The 18040-nt window shown below is 36.5% G+C and overlaps 1 protein-coding gene across 2 annotated transcripts in view; it reads right to left on the bottom strand.

Annotated features, from left to right (window-relative positions):
- The window catches only part of ZFYVE28 (zinc finger FYVE-type containing 28), a 221647-nt gene that overhangs the window by 70586 nt on the left and 133021 nt on the right, over positions 1-18040 (bottom strand). Inside the window, exon 8 of one of the 2 annotated variants that reach the window (XM_069071015.1) lies at positions 11144-12481. In XM_069071015.1, the coding sequence (XP_068927116.1) occupies positions 11144-12481 (1338 nt within the window). Of the gene's footprint in view, positions 1-11143; positions 12482-18040 lie in introns of those variants that run through there. The other variant, XM_069071004.1, reaches the window with a different exon arrangement.

Below are 18040 nucleotides of genomic sequence, written 5' to 3'. Positions count from 1 at the left end.
GTGAGTTCAGCTTCCAGCAATGATACTACCTATGTGAACTTGGATCAGTAATTAAATTTATGGACTCATCTGTAAAATGAAGGCATTGAACTAGATGACTTCTAAGGCCAATTCCAACTCCTATGATCTAATGAAGTTTTGTGATATTATAGTGGGGTTTGGTTATAACAAATTAAGTATTTTATTGCAAAAAGACATTGGTTATGGAAGGAATGCTATGCAAGATGTACCTATATTTGTAGTAGAGTCAGGAAATAATAATAAAAATGATAAAAATAATAGTGTTGTTAGCACGTCAATAGAGTTGTGGGAACAAGAAGGCAGCAAAAGACCCAATGTGAGCATCAGCCTCTCTTCTTCTCTAAGACTTCTAACTAGAAGTAGATAAAAACAGAGAAAACCTCTGGGTTGTTTTTAAACCAGCTCCCTGGGCAATGGCTACAGAACTAAGTGATAATAAAAGGGAGAGGAAGGTGAGACTTTACTGTTGCAAAGCTGAATTTTGTTCTAAATAATAATATTGAACATCTAGATAATATTGAACACCTTTGAGTGTTCAATTCAGCTCTCAAGGGGAGAAGATCATGGCATCAGAGATGAAGGGTTAGAAGAGAATCTCAGAGGCCAACAAATCCAAGTTCATCATTTTGCAGATGAAGAAACTGGGGCACAAAAAGGTTAAATGATTTGTCCAAGGGCACACAGCTAGTGTCTGAGGTCAGATTTGAATTTATGTCTTCCTGACTCCAGGCTCATCATTCTATCTATTATACCATCCCAGTGTCCTCTCAAATGACAAACAACCCTCTATCACCTGTCCACATGCTTTTGTACTGGCCATCTCTCATGTCTGGAATGCACTCTCTCCTCAACTAATCCCTTACTTCCCACAACACTCAGTTGAAGAGCTCTCTTCTATACTTTCCTGATTCCCTACCCTTCTCTGCTTTGTATTTATTTTTATCTATCTCTCTACTCTGTATTTATTTGTATCTATCTATTCTGTACAGATTCATATATGTATATATTGTCCCCTAATGGAATAGATGTTCCTTGAGAGCAGGAGCTATCATTTTTTGGTCTTTGTAGCACCAGTGTTTGAATCCAGTATCCTTTGTAGAATCCAGTGTTTGGCATATAGTAGGTGCCAAATAAATAACTGTTGAATGCCCATAGATGGCTTTGCCCATATGTCAGTTTTTATGTTTTTCTGTACTATACATGCGTTCTTGGATAAATCATGTGATAATCTGGAATGAAAACTATCTTATGTAGATACACACAGAAACACACACACACACACAAACACCTCAAAGAGTTCTTTGGGCAATAATGACTTTGTATCACAAGGTTAACGGCAACTGTATTTTTGACAACACCTGAAACTCTTCACATTCTTTTGTGAGCACAACTAGCATCATTGGTTGTGGGACCTTGACAATAACAGTTGCTTATATTTGTACAGTAACTGAGCTTACAAAGTGTCCTCACGTGCCTTATTTTACCAGTCTTTAGAATAATCTCATAAAAAGGCTCCATGAGTATTAGTATTCACATTTTATAGATAAGGAAGCTAATTTTCAAGAGGTTGTGACTTGTCCAAAGTCATTCAGCGACTGAGCAGAAATGCTAGGTTTTGAACCCCTATCTTCTAATTGCCAGTTCAATACTCTTTACTTTACACTATAGTGCTTTCATAACCCCACTAGATTACATGGGGTTTTACAAAGAATCTGATATTCTAGACAAACTTGTGAGATAACAGAACTCAACAGACTGATCAATGGTTCAGTGTTTTCTGAATTTGTACTATGGGTCTGTCAAAGATATCCCCATAAAGATGAAGTTATTCTCTTGTACTCTTTCTTTTTAAATCCTATTATCTATGAACTAGGAATGATAATAATCAACTTCTCAAGGATGCAGAATGAATTAACTAAATGATTATGAATACATTAAGAATAAAAGTTCCACATAAATATCACATATTATCATTATGCTGATTGTACAATCACAGAAGGGCTCTAGAAAAGTCATCTTGATTATATTTAAGACAACTGCATCTTCTGGCAAAAGGGTAAAAAAGCAGAAAGAAGAGACAATTCATGTCTACTGTGAATCCCAGAGTGTTTTTCCCACTAAAACTGACATGTATATGAAACTGATGAATGTCTAATTTGTATAGTAAATCAATTTCTTCCAGAATTCACTATTTCAGAAAAAGAAAGTGTGAATGGAGAAATAAGGTTAGATTGAGGATACTGTAATGTTGACAAGGTTTAGAGAAGAAAGTTTCAAGATGGTTAGGATAATCAGTAGTACCAAATGTCAGCTAAGAAGTCAGTCATGGGACATGTAAAGAACCCAGCCTAACCGTGGGAAAAATCAATGGAATCTGTAGCGTTGGCATTTGCTTAAACAAAGACTGTGCTGACCTATGCCAAATAGTTCATTTCTCCTTCAATGGTCACCCACATATACTTTAGAACTGTTTTAATATAATTTAATTATTTCATACACCCTCTACTCAGTGCTACTCACACCAATACTTTATGACCAATTTCGGCTATTATTAGTAAAAAATGTTTACAGATAATATTAGAATTACTTCCTGAAATACTACTCATTTAAAAAATTAAAAGGAAAGAGCATCATTTTCAATCTCCTCTGTAGTCTGCAAAATTACTTACTTTAGTCTATAACAATTTTGCCATTAGAAGATCTAAATTAGTAACCAGATATGGGAAATTATCTGAGCAGCACATATATTCAATCAGCAAGAGTGGTGGATTTGTAGTTAGAATACCTGAGTTCATGATAGAGTCTGAAGACAGATTGAAGCATACTTTTTTTCCTTTCTCTTTCTTTCCTTTTTTCTTTTATCTGTGTTTTCTTTGCAGCATGGCTAATATGGAAATATGTTTTGCATGACTGTACATGTATAACCTAATTGCTTGCTTGCTTGTCTTCTCAGGGAGGGGGAAGGGGAAGGATGGAGAATTTGGAACTCAAAATTTTAAAAGAGGAAAGTTAAAAGAAAAAGAGTACCTGAGCTCAAATCACTGGTTTCTACTACTATTTTGGTGAACTTGAACAGATTCCTTCACTTCGCTGGGTCTCAAAGGTCCTTTCCAGGTCTAAATCAAGGACCCTACGAAATTTAGTTTGGAACGTATCACATCACTGCAACCGAAAATGTGCAGTATTATCTCAGTTACTCGGTGTTCATGTTAACTGATGATGATAATAAACTCAGTGTTTTTTTTCTTTTACATAACTCCACATGCACAAACACATCTCCTGTCTCAGGGAGGGAGGAAGAAACGGAGGGAGACATAGAACCTGAACTCAAAACTTAAAAAAATATGTAAAAATTATTCTAACCTGTAACTGGGGAAAAAACAAAACACTATTAAAATTTACTATACTGGTTATGTGATCTTAACATCTTAGCTCCAGTCAATACTCTAAGGTTGTAAGTTATAGAGAATATGTCAAGATACATTGCTAAAACTCCATATAATAAAATCACAGGTACAGTTCTTACTGCTATTAATGTATGCTTTGATGTTCATCTTGTTTTGAGCTTAATTGTTTTGTTTTAAATTTAATATTTTATTTTTTAAATAACCACATGTACAAACATTTTTAATAATTTGCTTTTCAAAATGATGTTTAAATTCCTTCCCTCCCACCTCTCCTCCTGAGAACACAAGCAATTTGAGAGGTTATACATGCGTAGTCACACAAACCATGTTTTCATGTTAGTCATGTTGTGAAAGAAAACACAAATAAAAAAAACAAGAAAAATAAAAATAGTAAAGAAAAAGTATGCTTTGGTCTCCATTCAGAATCCATCAGTTCTTTCACTAGAGATGGACAGCATTTTTCATTGTAGCATTTTTCACTGTCTTAGATCATTATATTGCTGAGAAGAGCTAAGTCATTCACAGTGATCATCAAACAATATTGCTATTATTGTATACAACATTATACTAGTTCTGATCATTTTACTTTGCATCAGTTCATGTAAGTCTTTCCAGGTTTTTCTGAATGCATCCTCCTTATCATTTCTTATAGCATAATAGTATTCCATCACAATCATGTACAACAACTTGTTCAGCTATTCCCCATTTGATGGACATCCCCTCAATTTCCAATTCTTTGCTGACAGTGGTGTTTTTTTTTTTAAAGATATTTTTCAAAGTTCCCTGTATGCCTTATCTCATTGCCAGGAAGTAGTAATTGTTATATTAAATTTACTATTATGCAGATTGGGCAGATTGATCCTACTTTTTCTTCAAGCCTTGTATTCCTCCTCTTCCCACTCTCTTAGCTATAGACCTTGCCCCTTACTTTATTGAGAAAATTGAGACCACTGGATGTGAGCTCCCTTGCTTATTCTCTTGAATTCAAAACCCTTGATATCATCCCTTACTCTATCTTCCTTTCTTCCCATATTTGATAGTTATTTGGTCCTTTTCCTTGTGAAGGCCAAGTGCATTTACATGTACTCTTGAAACCATCCTCTCCCACTTTTTCTAGCAGGTCTCCCCACCTTGATCATTCTTTTCCCTCCTCTAATTTTTTTAAAAAATGTTTTACTACTGGCTCCTTCCCTGTTGTTTTCAAAGAATCCCTTCACCTCCAACCTTCATTAGACTATACAATTGCCAAAAGGTATCATCCTCTATCTCTCATCCCCTTTTTCAGATAAACTCTTAGAAAAACTACAGTTACTACACTCACTGTCTCTACTTCTTCTCTTCTCAATCTCCTCACTCACTTCTCAATCCTTTGCAATCTGTCTTCTGAACTCATCATTCAACTAAAGCTGCTTTCTCCAAAATTACTGATAATATTAATTTCCAAATCTTAACATCTTTTCTTAGTCCTTGGTTTTGTGTGTGTGGGGGTAGCAATTGGGGCCAAGTGAATTGCTCAGGGTCATACAAGTGTCTGAGGAGAGATTTGAACTCAGGTCCTCCTAACACCAGGGCCAGTGCTCTATCCACTGTGCCATCTACCTGCCCTAGTCCTCATTTTTTAAAATATCTCTGTTAAATGACACTGTTGACCACCTTCTCCTGGACACTCTCCTCTTTGGGTTTTTCTCAACATTATTCTTTCTTGGGTTTCCTCCTGCTTATATGACTACTACTTCTCTGCTTCTCTGTTTCCTCTGCTAGCTTGTCATCCGTGTGTGTGTGTGTGTGTGTGTGTGTGTGTGTGTACATGGCAGCTGGAGGGGAAACCCCTTCCTTTCCCTCTCTACATTTTCCCTCTAGGTGACCACATCAGCTAATATGGATTTAAAATATTATCTCTATGCAGATGACCCACAGATCTATAAATAGATCATAAGCACACATTGTTTCCTCTGATAGAACATAGGTTCCTTGAGAATAGAAAGTATTTCATTTTTTGTCTCTGTATCCCTCAGGCCTAACACAACAGCTGGCACATACAAAGTGCCTAATAAATGCTTGCTGAATGACTGATATTGTTCTTGGTTAACCAACCTTAATATTCCATTGTAATAAAGTGATTTTCCCCCTTTAGACTTTCCCCCTCTCAATCTAACTTTATCACATACTTATTTACATTCATGTACAAGCCACACAATTCTCAATGCAATGTAAAGAAGATAGAAATGGGAGAACAAGTACACAATTAAAATGATGTAAATGGAAAGACTGAAGAGTAGTTAAATGCAAATATGTGAACATCATATTTAGTTTAATTCATCCTAGATTAAATTACTATAAAATATTTGTTGATCCTATCAGAACAATTAACAAAATTATATTAGTAGTACCATTTGGAAATGAATTGAAAGTTTGGAATTTTTAAAATGAGTAATAAAAATAAATATTGAAATACTCTGAAGGCAAATTTTTAGCATTCCTACCTAGGATCAAATATACTACTTCGTAAACTGTGGGTTGCAACCCATGTTACAAAACAGTGATATAAGATTCTGTAATGTACGTAGTAATCACATTATTTGCAAAGCACTTTCAATATCAAGTGGAAATAAAATATGTTATAGTCTTATTGGAGAATTCTTTTATGCAAATTCCATTCAATAAGTATTTAGAAAGTGCCCACTATATACCCGGCACTGTGTTAGGGGCTAAGGATAAAAAGACAAAAATGAAAACATACCTGCTTTCAAGGAACTTACATTCTAATGCAAACACTATTAGTTTCACAGCAGGGAAATAGTGTAAATTAGTATTCAAAGCAATTTCAAACTCATTTGCATTCCATAGCCAGTATAAAAATATACAAATAGAGGAAGTAAACAAGCATTTATTAACATCCCAGTATGTAATAGGACTTCCGGGAGCCCAGATGGCAGAGTAAGCTATAAATCCCTGTAACTGTCCCATAACTACTAACAACCACAAAACCACCTCAAAACAAATCCGGGAACAGCAAAATCAGCAAAAAGACAGGGCAAAACAATTTTTTTTTTGCCCAAGAATCTTGGAAGATTGGTAAGAAACTTCTATCTCACTCAAGTAAAAGGAGAGTGCAGTCTAGGACGGGAAGAGTCCCAGCAAGCCAACAACAAGCCCCATCTCAGCAAACCAGTGGGAGATCCTGAGCCCCAGTGTGGTGGAGCAGGCGAATGCCAACACCAGGCCCCCCCACATGCCTCAGCATAGTCAAGGGAATGGGCAGACTCCAGCTCCAAGAACTGACATGTGCTTCAGCATAGTCCCAAGCAAAAAGGTAGGTGCAAACCATACTGGTGCCTAAGCAAAGAGGCAGCCCTGCCACATGCTTCAGTGTAGTTCAGGGCAAACAGGCAGCCTCCAGTGGACAGACCACCAACAGTGCTTCAGTGCAGCCTGGGGAAATGTAGAAACATCCCCCAGCATCAGAATATACCAGACATCATAACTAAGACCCTGGCTCAGCATCAGGTAAGCTGCCAGACCCCTACAGTCTCCAGAAGCACCAGCTACCCCTACTCCCACCCCCTCAGTGTAGCATCAGACACAAAGGTCACCCATGGGCCTCAGGGCAACATCGGTACAGCACCAGGTAAACAACCAATGCCAGCAGTCTCTGGCACAAAAAGCCTAAGACAGTGCCCCTTCCACCCAGGGAGCAAAGTTCAAATTTAAAAGAAGGGGAAAAGGTCCAAAAAGTGAGCAAAAAACAACAACAAAATAATATGAACACAGAGAGTTATTATGGTAACAGGGAAGATCAAGACACAAACTCAGAAAAGGACAACAGTGTCAAAACACCTATGGGCAACCCCCCCCCCCCCAAATAATAGGAAGTGGTCTCAAGCTCATAAAGAAATCATGGAAGAGCTCAAAACAGGCTTAAAAATCATATTAGAGAGGCAGAAGAAAAATTTGGAAAAGAAATGAGAGTGATGCAAGAGAATTATGGAAAATGAATCAATGGCTTGGAAAAAGAAAACAAACTCCTTAAAAAGAAGAATTGGCAAAATGGAAAAAGAGACACAAAAAATCCACTGAAGAAAATAACTCCTTAAAAAGTACAATTGGTAGGGGGCAGCTAGGTGGTTCAGTGAATAGAGCACCGGCCCTGGAGTCAGGAGGACCTGAGTTCAAATCCGACCTCAGACACCTAACACAAAAACTAGCTGTGTGACCTTGGGCAAGTCACTTAACCCCAATTGCCCTCCAAATAAAAAAAGCACAATTGGTCAAATGGAAGAGGAAGTACAAAAGCTAACTGAGGAAAGCAACTTCTTAAAAGTTAGAATTGGGCAAGTGGAAACTAATAACTCTATGAGACAGCAAGAAGCAATCAAACAAATTCAAAAGAATAAAAAAGTAGAAGAAAATTTAAAAAAATACTTCATGGGAAAAACAACTGACCAGGATAATAGATCCAGGAGAGACAATGTCAGAATCACTGGGCTACTTGAAAGCCATAATAAAAAGGAGGACTTGGACAGTATCTTTCAAGAAATTATCAAGAAAAACTGCCCTGATATCTTAGAACCAGAGGGAAAAATAGGCATTGAAAGAATCCACCAATCTCCTCAGGAAAGAAATCCAAAAATAAGAAATCCAAAGAACATTACAGCCAAATTACAGAACTATCAGGTCAAGGAAAAAAAACAAGTGGCCAGAAAGAAACAATTCGAATACCAGGGTGCCACAATCAGAATTACACAGGACTTAGCAGCAGCAATATTAAATGATAGGAGGTGATGGAACATGATATTTTGGAAGACAAAAGACCTAGGACTACAACCAAGAATCACCTACCCAGCAAAATCACACATAAAACTTCAAGGGAAAAATGGTAATTCAATGAAATAGAAGGATTTCAAGCTTTCATAAGGAAGAGACCAGAACTGAAGAAAAAAATTTGATCTCCAATATCAAGACCTAAGAGAAGCCTAGAAATGGAAAAGAAAACATAAAGGGATTCAATAGAACTTAACTGCTTACATTCCCACATGGGAAGATGATATTTGTAATTCTTAAAAATTGTACCACTAATAGGAGAGCTACAAGGAATATACATAGACAGAGGGTATGGGCATTAGGTGAATTTGAGGGAATAACAAAAAAAAATAATAAGGGATGAGAAAGAGAAGTACAATGGGTGCAGAAGGAGGGGAAGAGGTAGAATGGGGTAAGTTATTTCACATGAAGAGGCACAAAAATCTATTATGTTGGAGGGAAAGATGGGAAAGTGGGTAATGGGCATCACTTGAGCCTTACTCTCATCAATATTGGCTTAAAGAGGGAGTAATATGCGCAATCAGTTGGATATAGAAATCTATCATACCGGAAAAGAAAGTAGGAGGGGGAAAATTATGTAAAGGGAGGGGAGAGACTGGCAGAAGAAGGGGTAGGTCAGGGGAGATAGCAGACAGAAGCAAAATGCTGAGGTGGGAAATGGTGAAAGGAGAGCAAAGACAAACAGGAGGAAAAATAGGAAGAAAGGAAATACATGGCTAACAATTATAACTGTTAATGTGAATGGGATGAACTCTCCCATAAAATGGAAGCAGACAGCAGAGTGGATAAAAAACCAGAATCCTACAATATGTTGTTTACAAGAAACACACTTGATAGGGTGGCTAGGTGGCACAGTGAATAGAGCACTGGCCCTGGAGCCAGGAGGACCTGAGTTCAAATCCGGTCTCAGACACTTAATACTTACTAGCTGTGTGACCTTGGACAAGTCACTTAACCCCAATTGCCCTTTCTTCCCCACTCCAAAAAAAGAAAGAAAGAAACACACTTGAAGCAAAGAGACACACACAGAGTAAAGGTAAGGGGCCAGAGAAGAATCTATTATGCTTCAGCTGAAGTAAAAAAAAGCAGGGGTAGCAATCCTGATCTCAGACAAAACAAAAGCAAAAATAGACCTAATTAAAAGAGTTAAGGAAAGAAACTACATCTTGCTAAAAGGTACCATACACAATGAATTATTATCACTACTAAACATGTATGCACCAAATGGTATAGCATCTAAATTCTTAAAGAAGAAATTAAGTGAATTACAGGTTCACAACCAAACAAGAGATAAAAAGCATTATGAAATGTAAAACAGATAATTTTTATTATATTAAATTAAAAAGCTTTTGCACAAACAAAACCAATGCAACCAAGATTAAAAGGAAAGCAGAAAACTGGGAAATAATCTTTATAGCAAGTGTCTGATAAAGGCCTCATTTCTCAAATATATAGAGAACTGAGCCCAATTTATAAGAATATAAGCCATTCCCCAATCAATAGTCAAAAATATGAATAGGCAGTTTTCAGATGATGAAATCAAAGCCATCTATAGGCATATGAAGAAGTGCTCTAAATCACTACTGATAAGAGAAATACAGGGCAGGTAGGTGACGCAGTGAATAGGGCACCAGCCCTGGAATCAGGAAGATCTGAGTTCAAATCTGGTCTCAGACACTTGACACACTTACGAGCTGTGTGACCTTGGGCAAGTCACTTAACCCCAATTGCCTTGCTTTTCCCCTCCCCCCAAAAAAAGAAAAAAAAGAAAGAAAAAAAGAAAAATGCAAATTAAAACAACTCTGTGGTAATACCTCACACCTATCAATTGGCTAATATACCAAAAAAGGAAAATGATAAATGTTGGAGAGTGTGTGGGAAAATTGGGACACAAATGCATTGTTGGTGGAGTTCTGAACTGATCCAAACATTCTGGAGAGCAATTTGGAACTATAGGACTATAGACTATAGTCTATATATAGTACTATAAAATTGTGTATACCCTTTAACCTAGCAATACCCTTACTAGGTTTGTATCCCAAAGAGATCATAAAAAAGGGAAAAGGACCTACATGTACAAAAATATTTATAAGCAACCTTTTTCATGGTGGCAAAATATTGGAAATTGAAGGTATGCCCATCAATTGGGGAATGGCTGAACAAGCTGTGGTATTTGACTGTAATGGAATACTGTTGTGTAATACGAAATGATGAACACGCAGATTTCAGAAAAACCTGGAGAGACTTGTACAAACTGATGCCAAGTGATAAGCAGAACCAGGAAAACATTGTACACAGTATCAGCAACATTGTGTGATGATCATCTATGAATGATTCAGCTCTTTTCAGCGACACAATGACCCAAGACAAGTACAAAGGACTCATGAAGGAAAATGCTATCCATATTCAGTTAAAGAACTGATGGATTCTGAATGCAGATCAAAGCATATTTTTCCACTTATTTTATTCTTTTTGATGGTTTTTTCTTTGATTCTGTTACTTCTTTTACAACTATAACTAATATGGAAATATGTTTTACATGATAGCACATGTATAACCTATATCAAATTGCCATTTTAGGAAGAGGGGAGGGGAGGAGAGAAAGAGAAAAATTTGAAACTCAAAATCTTGTAAAAACGAATGCTAAAAATTTTCTTGACATGTAACTGAGGTAAAAAATAAAATACTATTTAAAAATTAGTTTAAAAAACACAAACAGCAGATCTGATAGTGTAATTTTAAAAATCAATATTCCTTCAATTTGAAAGACTTTATTAGTTTGAGATACTATATATGCACTGAATGTTGAGTCAAAACCAGAAAATAACAAAGGCACAAAACTTAGAAAGTACTTTTTTCAGAACAAAAGAAGTAAATTTGGCAGATAATCTTACCTGGAACTAGGCCTCGCTTTTACTCCTTCTTTGCCCATCCTTTTGCTTCTACTTTGCTTTCTGGTCTCTGACTGCCTCTCACTTGGCTGTCTTCTTTTCTCATGCTGTTTCTGTTGACTGGACACATCCCCTTCGACTCGTGACCCATCATCACTTTCCACTTGTAAAGCCGAGTTCTGCACCAGGCACTTGGAGGAATGAGAACAGTTAGGTTCCTGCTGGTCACAGTCTCTTTGTATAGGGATAGTTTCAGTTTTTAGTGTCTCTGAAGTGGATGCTGAATTAGCTGACTTATCAACATGATCCGTTTCTTTAGACTTGACCAGATTGTAAGAGGCATTTTTTATAACTTTTCCTGGAGCACATTTAGTCTTTAAGCTTTCTACATGATCCTCCCTGTTGTCCTCACAGCTACCACAACACACGCACGAGTTAATGAGACAATTGGTGGCAGCAATGCCAAGCTGATGGGATTCATTTTCCTCTTCATCAGCTCTCGAGCTGGGCACAGGAGCACAATTACCTGATACTTCTGGTGTAGTTACAGGCGAATCAGAAGAAGTAGGAGATTTAGGATTAAATATGACAGTTGCAGATATCTTCATTCCACCGGTCCGATGGGCTATTATTTCTGCTGTTTCTGCATCTTCAGCATTCACATCCCAGCCATTGAGATATAACTGTGTATCCAAACAAGTGCAAGAATTCTGGACGGAGAGCCCAATTTTCTGCATTTTGCTCTCTTCAATATTATTGTTATTGCTCAAATCGCTTTCTATCTCTTTTGTACGTAAACCATCTCCTGCTTCTCTATTCTCTACATTCTGAGCGTCCCTTTCCTTTGACAGATCCTGACAAGTGCTATTGACCCAAACCAAAGTTTCACTAGCTGACTCTGGCCTAGCAAGTGATTCTCCTGCTCCATCAAGGTCATCCATAAAAAAGACTCTGTCGTCTTCATCATTTAAATGTTCAAGATTTGACCTGCTTGGTGAGGCCTCTGCACTCGAGCTGCTTCTCAGGACAGCTCTATGTGCTGGAGACTGACATACACTGGGTGGAGAAAGGAGAGAGGACATTTCATCTCCTACCCTGTGAACCATCTGATTGAGTTGTTCCAATTCCTGTTCATCATATTGCATTGAACAGGCTAATTCAGCCTCTGTATTTTCTGCAGCGACAGAAAGCTGCTCAGGAGGGAAAGTCGCAGCTAAAGCGGGTGCAATGACAGAGGGCACTTCTGGATCTGCTCTGACAGAAAACTCCATATCTTGGGATATGCAAAGGTTCCGTTCAAGTGTGTGTAGTTCTTCTTCAGTCAATGTTTGCAGTAAATCTCTGCAAATTTCAAAAGGGAAATTAAGAATTAAATTTCTAGAAAAAATTCCTGTCATTTTGCTTAAAAACACATTTGAAAAACAAATTTCTACTACTAGTAGAAAATCAGGAAATTTAAAAAAAATCTATGCATTGTATTAAAATTTTCCCCAAAAGGTATTATACTTTTTCTTAGACATTTGATCTTATTTGATTCAATTTGGATATACTTTACATGAAAATCAAATATCAAATAACTCCTTGGAAAGACTTTCCTCAAATTAAAGAACAATTTCCTTTCACTTAAAAAAAGATTCTAAAAATCAGCTTGGAGAGTTGGTATTTAAATCATTTCCCTTTCTTTTTGAAGGTAACTAATCACTTCTGCATTTATTCTATTTGAAATAATACACAAGATTCTAATTTACTGTGATGCATAAGCAATGCTGTTTAAAGAATTAAAATGAGAAATACAATCATTTCAAGGTCTTAGGGAAGAGTACATTAAAATATTTTATTTAACTCATTTTCCCAATCCACAATTACTCTGCAGTGATCTGAATTCTGAATGCTGAAACTAGGCAACTTGAGTAAATTCTGAAATGTAACAAAACCATAATATATTGTGTAGATCTATTACTTTGCAGTACTGCAATGATTTTAAGAAACGTTATCTTGACAAGAAGATGATAGGTCAACATGGCAATTTCTTTTGCACACTATTCCTTATTTTATCTCTAGTTTTTGCTTTCCTACTGACTAGGAATTATCTTCTGAACATTATTCCATCAGGGAGGCAAGAGAATGGCAATGATAGTCAACATTTTCACCAGTTAAGGTACATTTTAAGTTTTATGGTTATTTACACCATAAGTGTCAAAACAGGAAGCCAGACAGCATTATATGGCCCATGACAGTCTCAGGTATGTTGAAACCAGACTGAAATATAATTGGGAAATACTTAACAAAATTTAAAAAATGATAAAACATAGATAATGTTAATATATTATTTTCTAAGTCAATAAGTGGCCTGTAGGGATCCTTCTACATGCTTTTGTAGCCCTTGTTTCTATTCGAATTTGACATCATGGGGCTAAACCACTTGACTTTAATATTTGATAATAAGGTCAAATAATTTTTTGTTAAATAGTACCAGTAACAATATATACAATGAGACTCTGGGGTGGAGCTGGAGAGAACTAAAAATTGGTAACTGATTAATCAATCAGTATGATATAGCTTAACAGAGACTGACCTATATTACTGGGGCTTCTCCAAAGGTCTGGCTCCCCTGCATGAGTTACTGAAGAGTGGTAACTGTTATATGGAAGTTATATGGAAATGTATAAATCAAGTGAACTAAAATAGATTTTATATTGATGTGTCAACAGTAATTCTAATATCAAATTAAAATTGTTTTATGTTAAGCAGGAATGACACTGGAATGAAAAATTATGAATGAACAGTTGAAAGATCTATGAAGGAACTCGGTATATTTTTATATGATGATGGGTCAGAGATCAAATAAGGCAGTCAAAGAAAAACACAACATAAAAACAACTTGAACAATGAGGCTTATTTATATCCTGTTAGACCAGAGGTATAGGACTTATGGAGGCATTCCATCAAAATGTTTCTCTGTCACTGTTAGGACTGGGTCCCATGCATGAGTCCCCAAATATAGTAACTATGGATTTTGTACAAATATACAAATATGTAAGTGCAAGTGGACAAATTAATTAGGATAAGTGAAACTTTGTAAATAACCTTTGAATATCTGAACCCACATATATTAGTGGCACAGTTCATTGGACAGATGGGTGAGGTAAGTCAGTATACTTTGGAGAAAAATATGCAAAGAAGCAATAGAGAGCTGATTCTATCTGGCTAACTTAGAGTGAAACACTCTCAAGAGGAGGCCTGTACCAAGGTGATTTGATTCAAGACAACATTTATTGAGAACCTACAATGTAACACCCAGGACCTTGTACTATGTGGTAGGACTATATAAGGAGGAGTCTAAGAACTTATCTGGTATGTAAATACATACACAAAGAATTGTATAACAAACTAGGCAAGAAGTATAAAAGAGAAGTCCACATAAAGCGTTATGAGAAACTTTAAGGATGAAAGATCACTTCTATTTAGGGAAGGCTTCATGGGAGAAATGAGACTTGGATTGGGCCTTGAAACAAAGAAATCATTTCAGGCAGATACTTGTGAGCATTTTGTTGTTGTTATTCAGTCATGTCCACCTCTTTGTGACCCCATTTGGAGTTTTCTTGGCAAAGATGCTGGAGAGGTTTGCCATTTCTTTCTCTACTTCTTTTTTAAAGATGAGGAAACTGAGGCAAACTGGGTTAAGTGACTTGCCCAGAGTCACACAGATAGTGTCTGTGGCTGGATTTGAACTCAGGAAGATGAGTCTTCTTGACTTCAGGTCTGGTGCTCTATGCACTTTACCATCTGGTTGCCCCTGTGTGGGCTTAGGGATAGAGTAAAAAGGTCCATGACATGTATGGGGCACAGGCTGAGCAAAGCATGTTGAGGGGAGAAGGCAAGATGAGAATGAGTAGCAGTGAACCGACTAGCTTGGTTTGACCTAGGGTGATGGAAGTAAAAATGGACAAATTGATAGGACTCAGCCACTAGGCAGGCTCCATAAAATGAAAGCCTTGGATAACCTACTAGTAGCTCTTTCTTTTAAAAAGGAGGTGGCACAGTGAATAAAGCACCAGCCCTCGAGTCAGGAGGACCTGAGTTCAAATCTGACCTGAAACACTTAACACACACACAAAAATTAGCCATGTGACGTTGGGCAAGTCACTTAACCCCAATCCCCCTACCTTCCCGCCTCCAAAAAACAAAAAAAATTTTAAAATCATAAAAAATAGAATAAAAAAGAAAAGGCCAAGTTGATAGAATTCTCAAACCCCTATGAGAGTGGAAATAGCATAGATTCTCCCTTACTAAGTGGTAGCCCAAAGACTAGCACTTAATTATTACAGATGTTTCATGTGTATGGCTTTTACCTCTAAAACCTGCTTCTTATGAGTAGAATCCATGCACAACTCAATTTTTGTGTCCTCCATAGTACCTAACACAGCGCTAGGCTAGGAACTCAATAAATATCTGTAGACTACATTAGTTCTAGACAGTGACTGCTCCAGAACAAAGGCATTTTGATCCTAGAGGTAACACAGCAATCTTATGAATAAAGGCTATAATATTGGAGACCATCTAATCCAATATTCTCATTTTACAGATAAAGGAAACTGAGGTCCAGATAAATACAATCACCTGTCCAAAGTTGCAACGTTAGTAAACAGCAGGGGGGAATATGAACTCAGTATCTCTGACCACAAATTCAGCACCTTTTCCTGTACATCAAACTGCCTCTCTAGTACCCAATGCCATTTCATGAATTTTAAGGGATGAACTAAACACACTATTTCTTACAATGAATCATTTGGTTTCTTAGAAATTAACTCATTCCTTTTTAATTCCTCAGAGATAGTTTAGTTGTAAATTAAAGAAAGACCCCAAAGTAAATGGCATACACTAGCAGCATGACTGTTAATAATATAAATTACTCATATTTGATAAAATTAATTATTTTTAATTTTTGCAATTACTCACACTAAATAAAAATATAAGACATTCAGTCCTTTCCCATTTAACAACTTTTATGGTACTGAAATTTCCATACAGAAAACAATATTTTTATAGGTTACACTTCACATACGACTAGGTCCTTCACTCTGTCCCCCCCATGCTCTTTTTTCACATGTCTGTTCATTCAGACATTAATTTCCTAAAATGGGCACAATCTTTTCTAATGTTATTCTTACTATGTTACATTCAGAAATGTCACCAAAGTTATTACTAACATTTTTAAAAATGCTGTATGTAAGTCTTCTGACACTCTGATTACTGGAGATAATAAAAGATAAATGAATATAAATAATCCATTTGTAGATTTCCAAGATCACTTGATGAAAAAATTCTCACCATTTTCATATGTATAATACTGCTTAAACTGTGGTACTGAAAAGTAGTGAATAGACTTACACTGCTTTGTTAGTGAATTTAGAGCTAATGATTAATATAGGAAATTAATAATTTTTAACGAAGAGACAGAGTCTATAAAAATAATCATGGTATGACTACAAGGGAGAGGACTACTCAAGAAACTGTATTATACAACAGTATATAAAAATTAAATTTGTTCATAAAATCTAGTTTTCCATCTTCTCATGATAAAAAGGTCTTATATATACATACATATACACATATACATACTTACATACATATATCTCCATGCTAAATTGTAGCCTTTTGGGGACAATGGGGAGGAAGGGGGAAAATCAAGTAAAAAGTATACAGCAGAGGACAAAATAAAACATACAAGGAAGCAAAGGCAGCTTTGAAAATAATGTGCAGTTTAATATACAGGTTTTCTTGAAATGGACATTTATTGCTTTATACTGAATCCTCTTATGTTCTGTGTATGGGCAATTTTTTTCTTTCCTTATTTTGTATTTTAAGCTTAAAATAAATTCAAATACAATAAAAAAGAATGAGAAAAATAAATTAAAAATAAATTTGCAAAAACTGATTTAACTAAGGATATTATATAACAGCAGAATTCAACTAAATTCAAACCCAATAGTTATAAAGCAGCTACCATGTACCAGCTAGGGGCAGAGCTAGAATGGGAGCCAGGCCTCCTCACTCCCCAGTTTCATGTAGTGATGATGGATGATAATGATGACAGCTAGTATTTATATGACATCTTTTTGATCCTCACAACTCTGGGAGGTAGGTGCTATTATTATTCCCATTTTAGAGTTGGTGAAACTAAAGCAAAAAAAGTTAAGTGACTTGCCCAAGGTCATACAGCTACTAAGTGTACTGAGGTGAGATGTGAACTTGGGTCTTAGAATTAGAAAGCATTTCACATGCAGATCTCAACTATCCTGCGATGGAAGCAGCAATAAATAATAAGTACTGGATTTAGGAAAAGGGGAATAGGATTTCCAAGATATGTCACCAACAGACTAGCTGAGTAGACATTTTCCTCAGTCCCCACTAACTCAAAATCGTTAACAAATTCAATCAGCATTGCTTTTCCACAAGGTTTTGTGCTCTGGCAGGGAAACACTAGCTACCCATAAGGCATCTGTCTGGGATCCACACAAAGATTCTACTCTTGCTGGAGAAACACCATTCTTGGAATTTTCCCCACCCTGTTGCAACAATCTAGAAGATACTGATTTTGTCCAGTCACTCTCATTATGTGAAATAATTTCCCCCAACCTTCCTTTCCCTCTCCCACCCCAGTATATGCCTCTTCTTCTTTCTTTCCATTCTTCTCTTAAATAGAATCCAAAAGAGAACCCATCCCCCCTAAAAGAACCACTTCTATGTTTTGCCTAATTAGACTCTCTCTACAAGACTTGATGATAGGGTTCAGAGGGGACACATGTAGCATGTGCCCATATTTGAATGAAAACAGTTTATTCTTGTTGAGTCCATGATCATCATTCATTCATCTTTTTGTGTTTTTCTTAACTCCTC

The sequence above is a fragment of the Petaurus breviceps genome, unplaced genomic scaffold (assembly GCF_028583685.1).
Source record: "Petaurus breviceps papuanus isolate PSGF00001 unplaced genomic scaffold, PetGlider_PUasm1.0 140, whole genome shotgun sequence".
NCBI classification, from domain to species: domain Eukaryota; kingdom Metazoa; phylum Chordata; class Mammalia; order Diprotodontia; family Petauridae; genus Petaurus; species Petaurus breviceps.
Note: the sequence above shows the minus strand (reverse complement) of the source record. Positions and strands in the feature narration are given on the sequence as shown.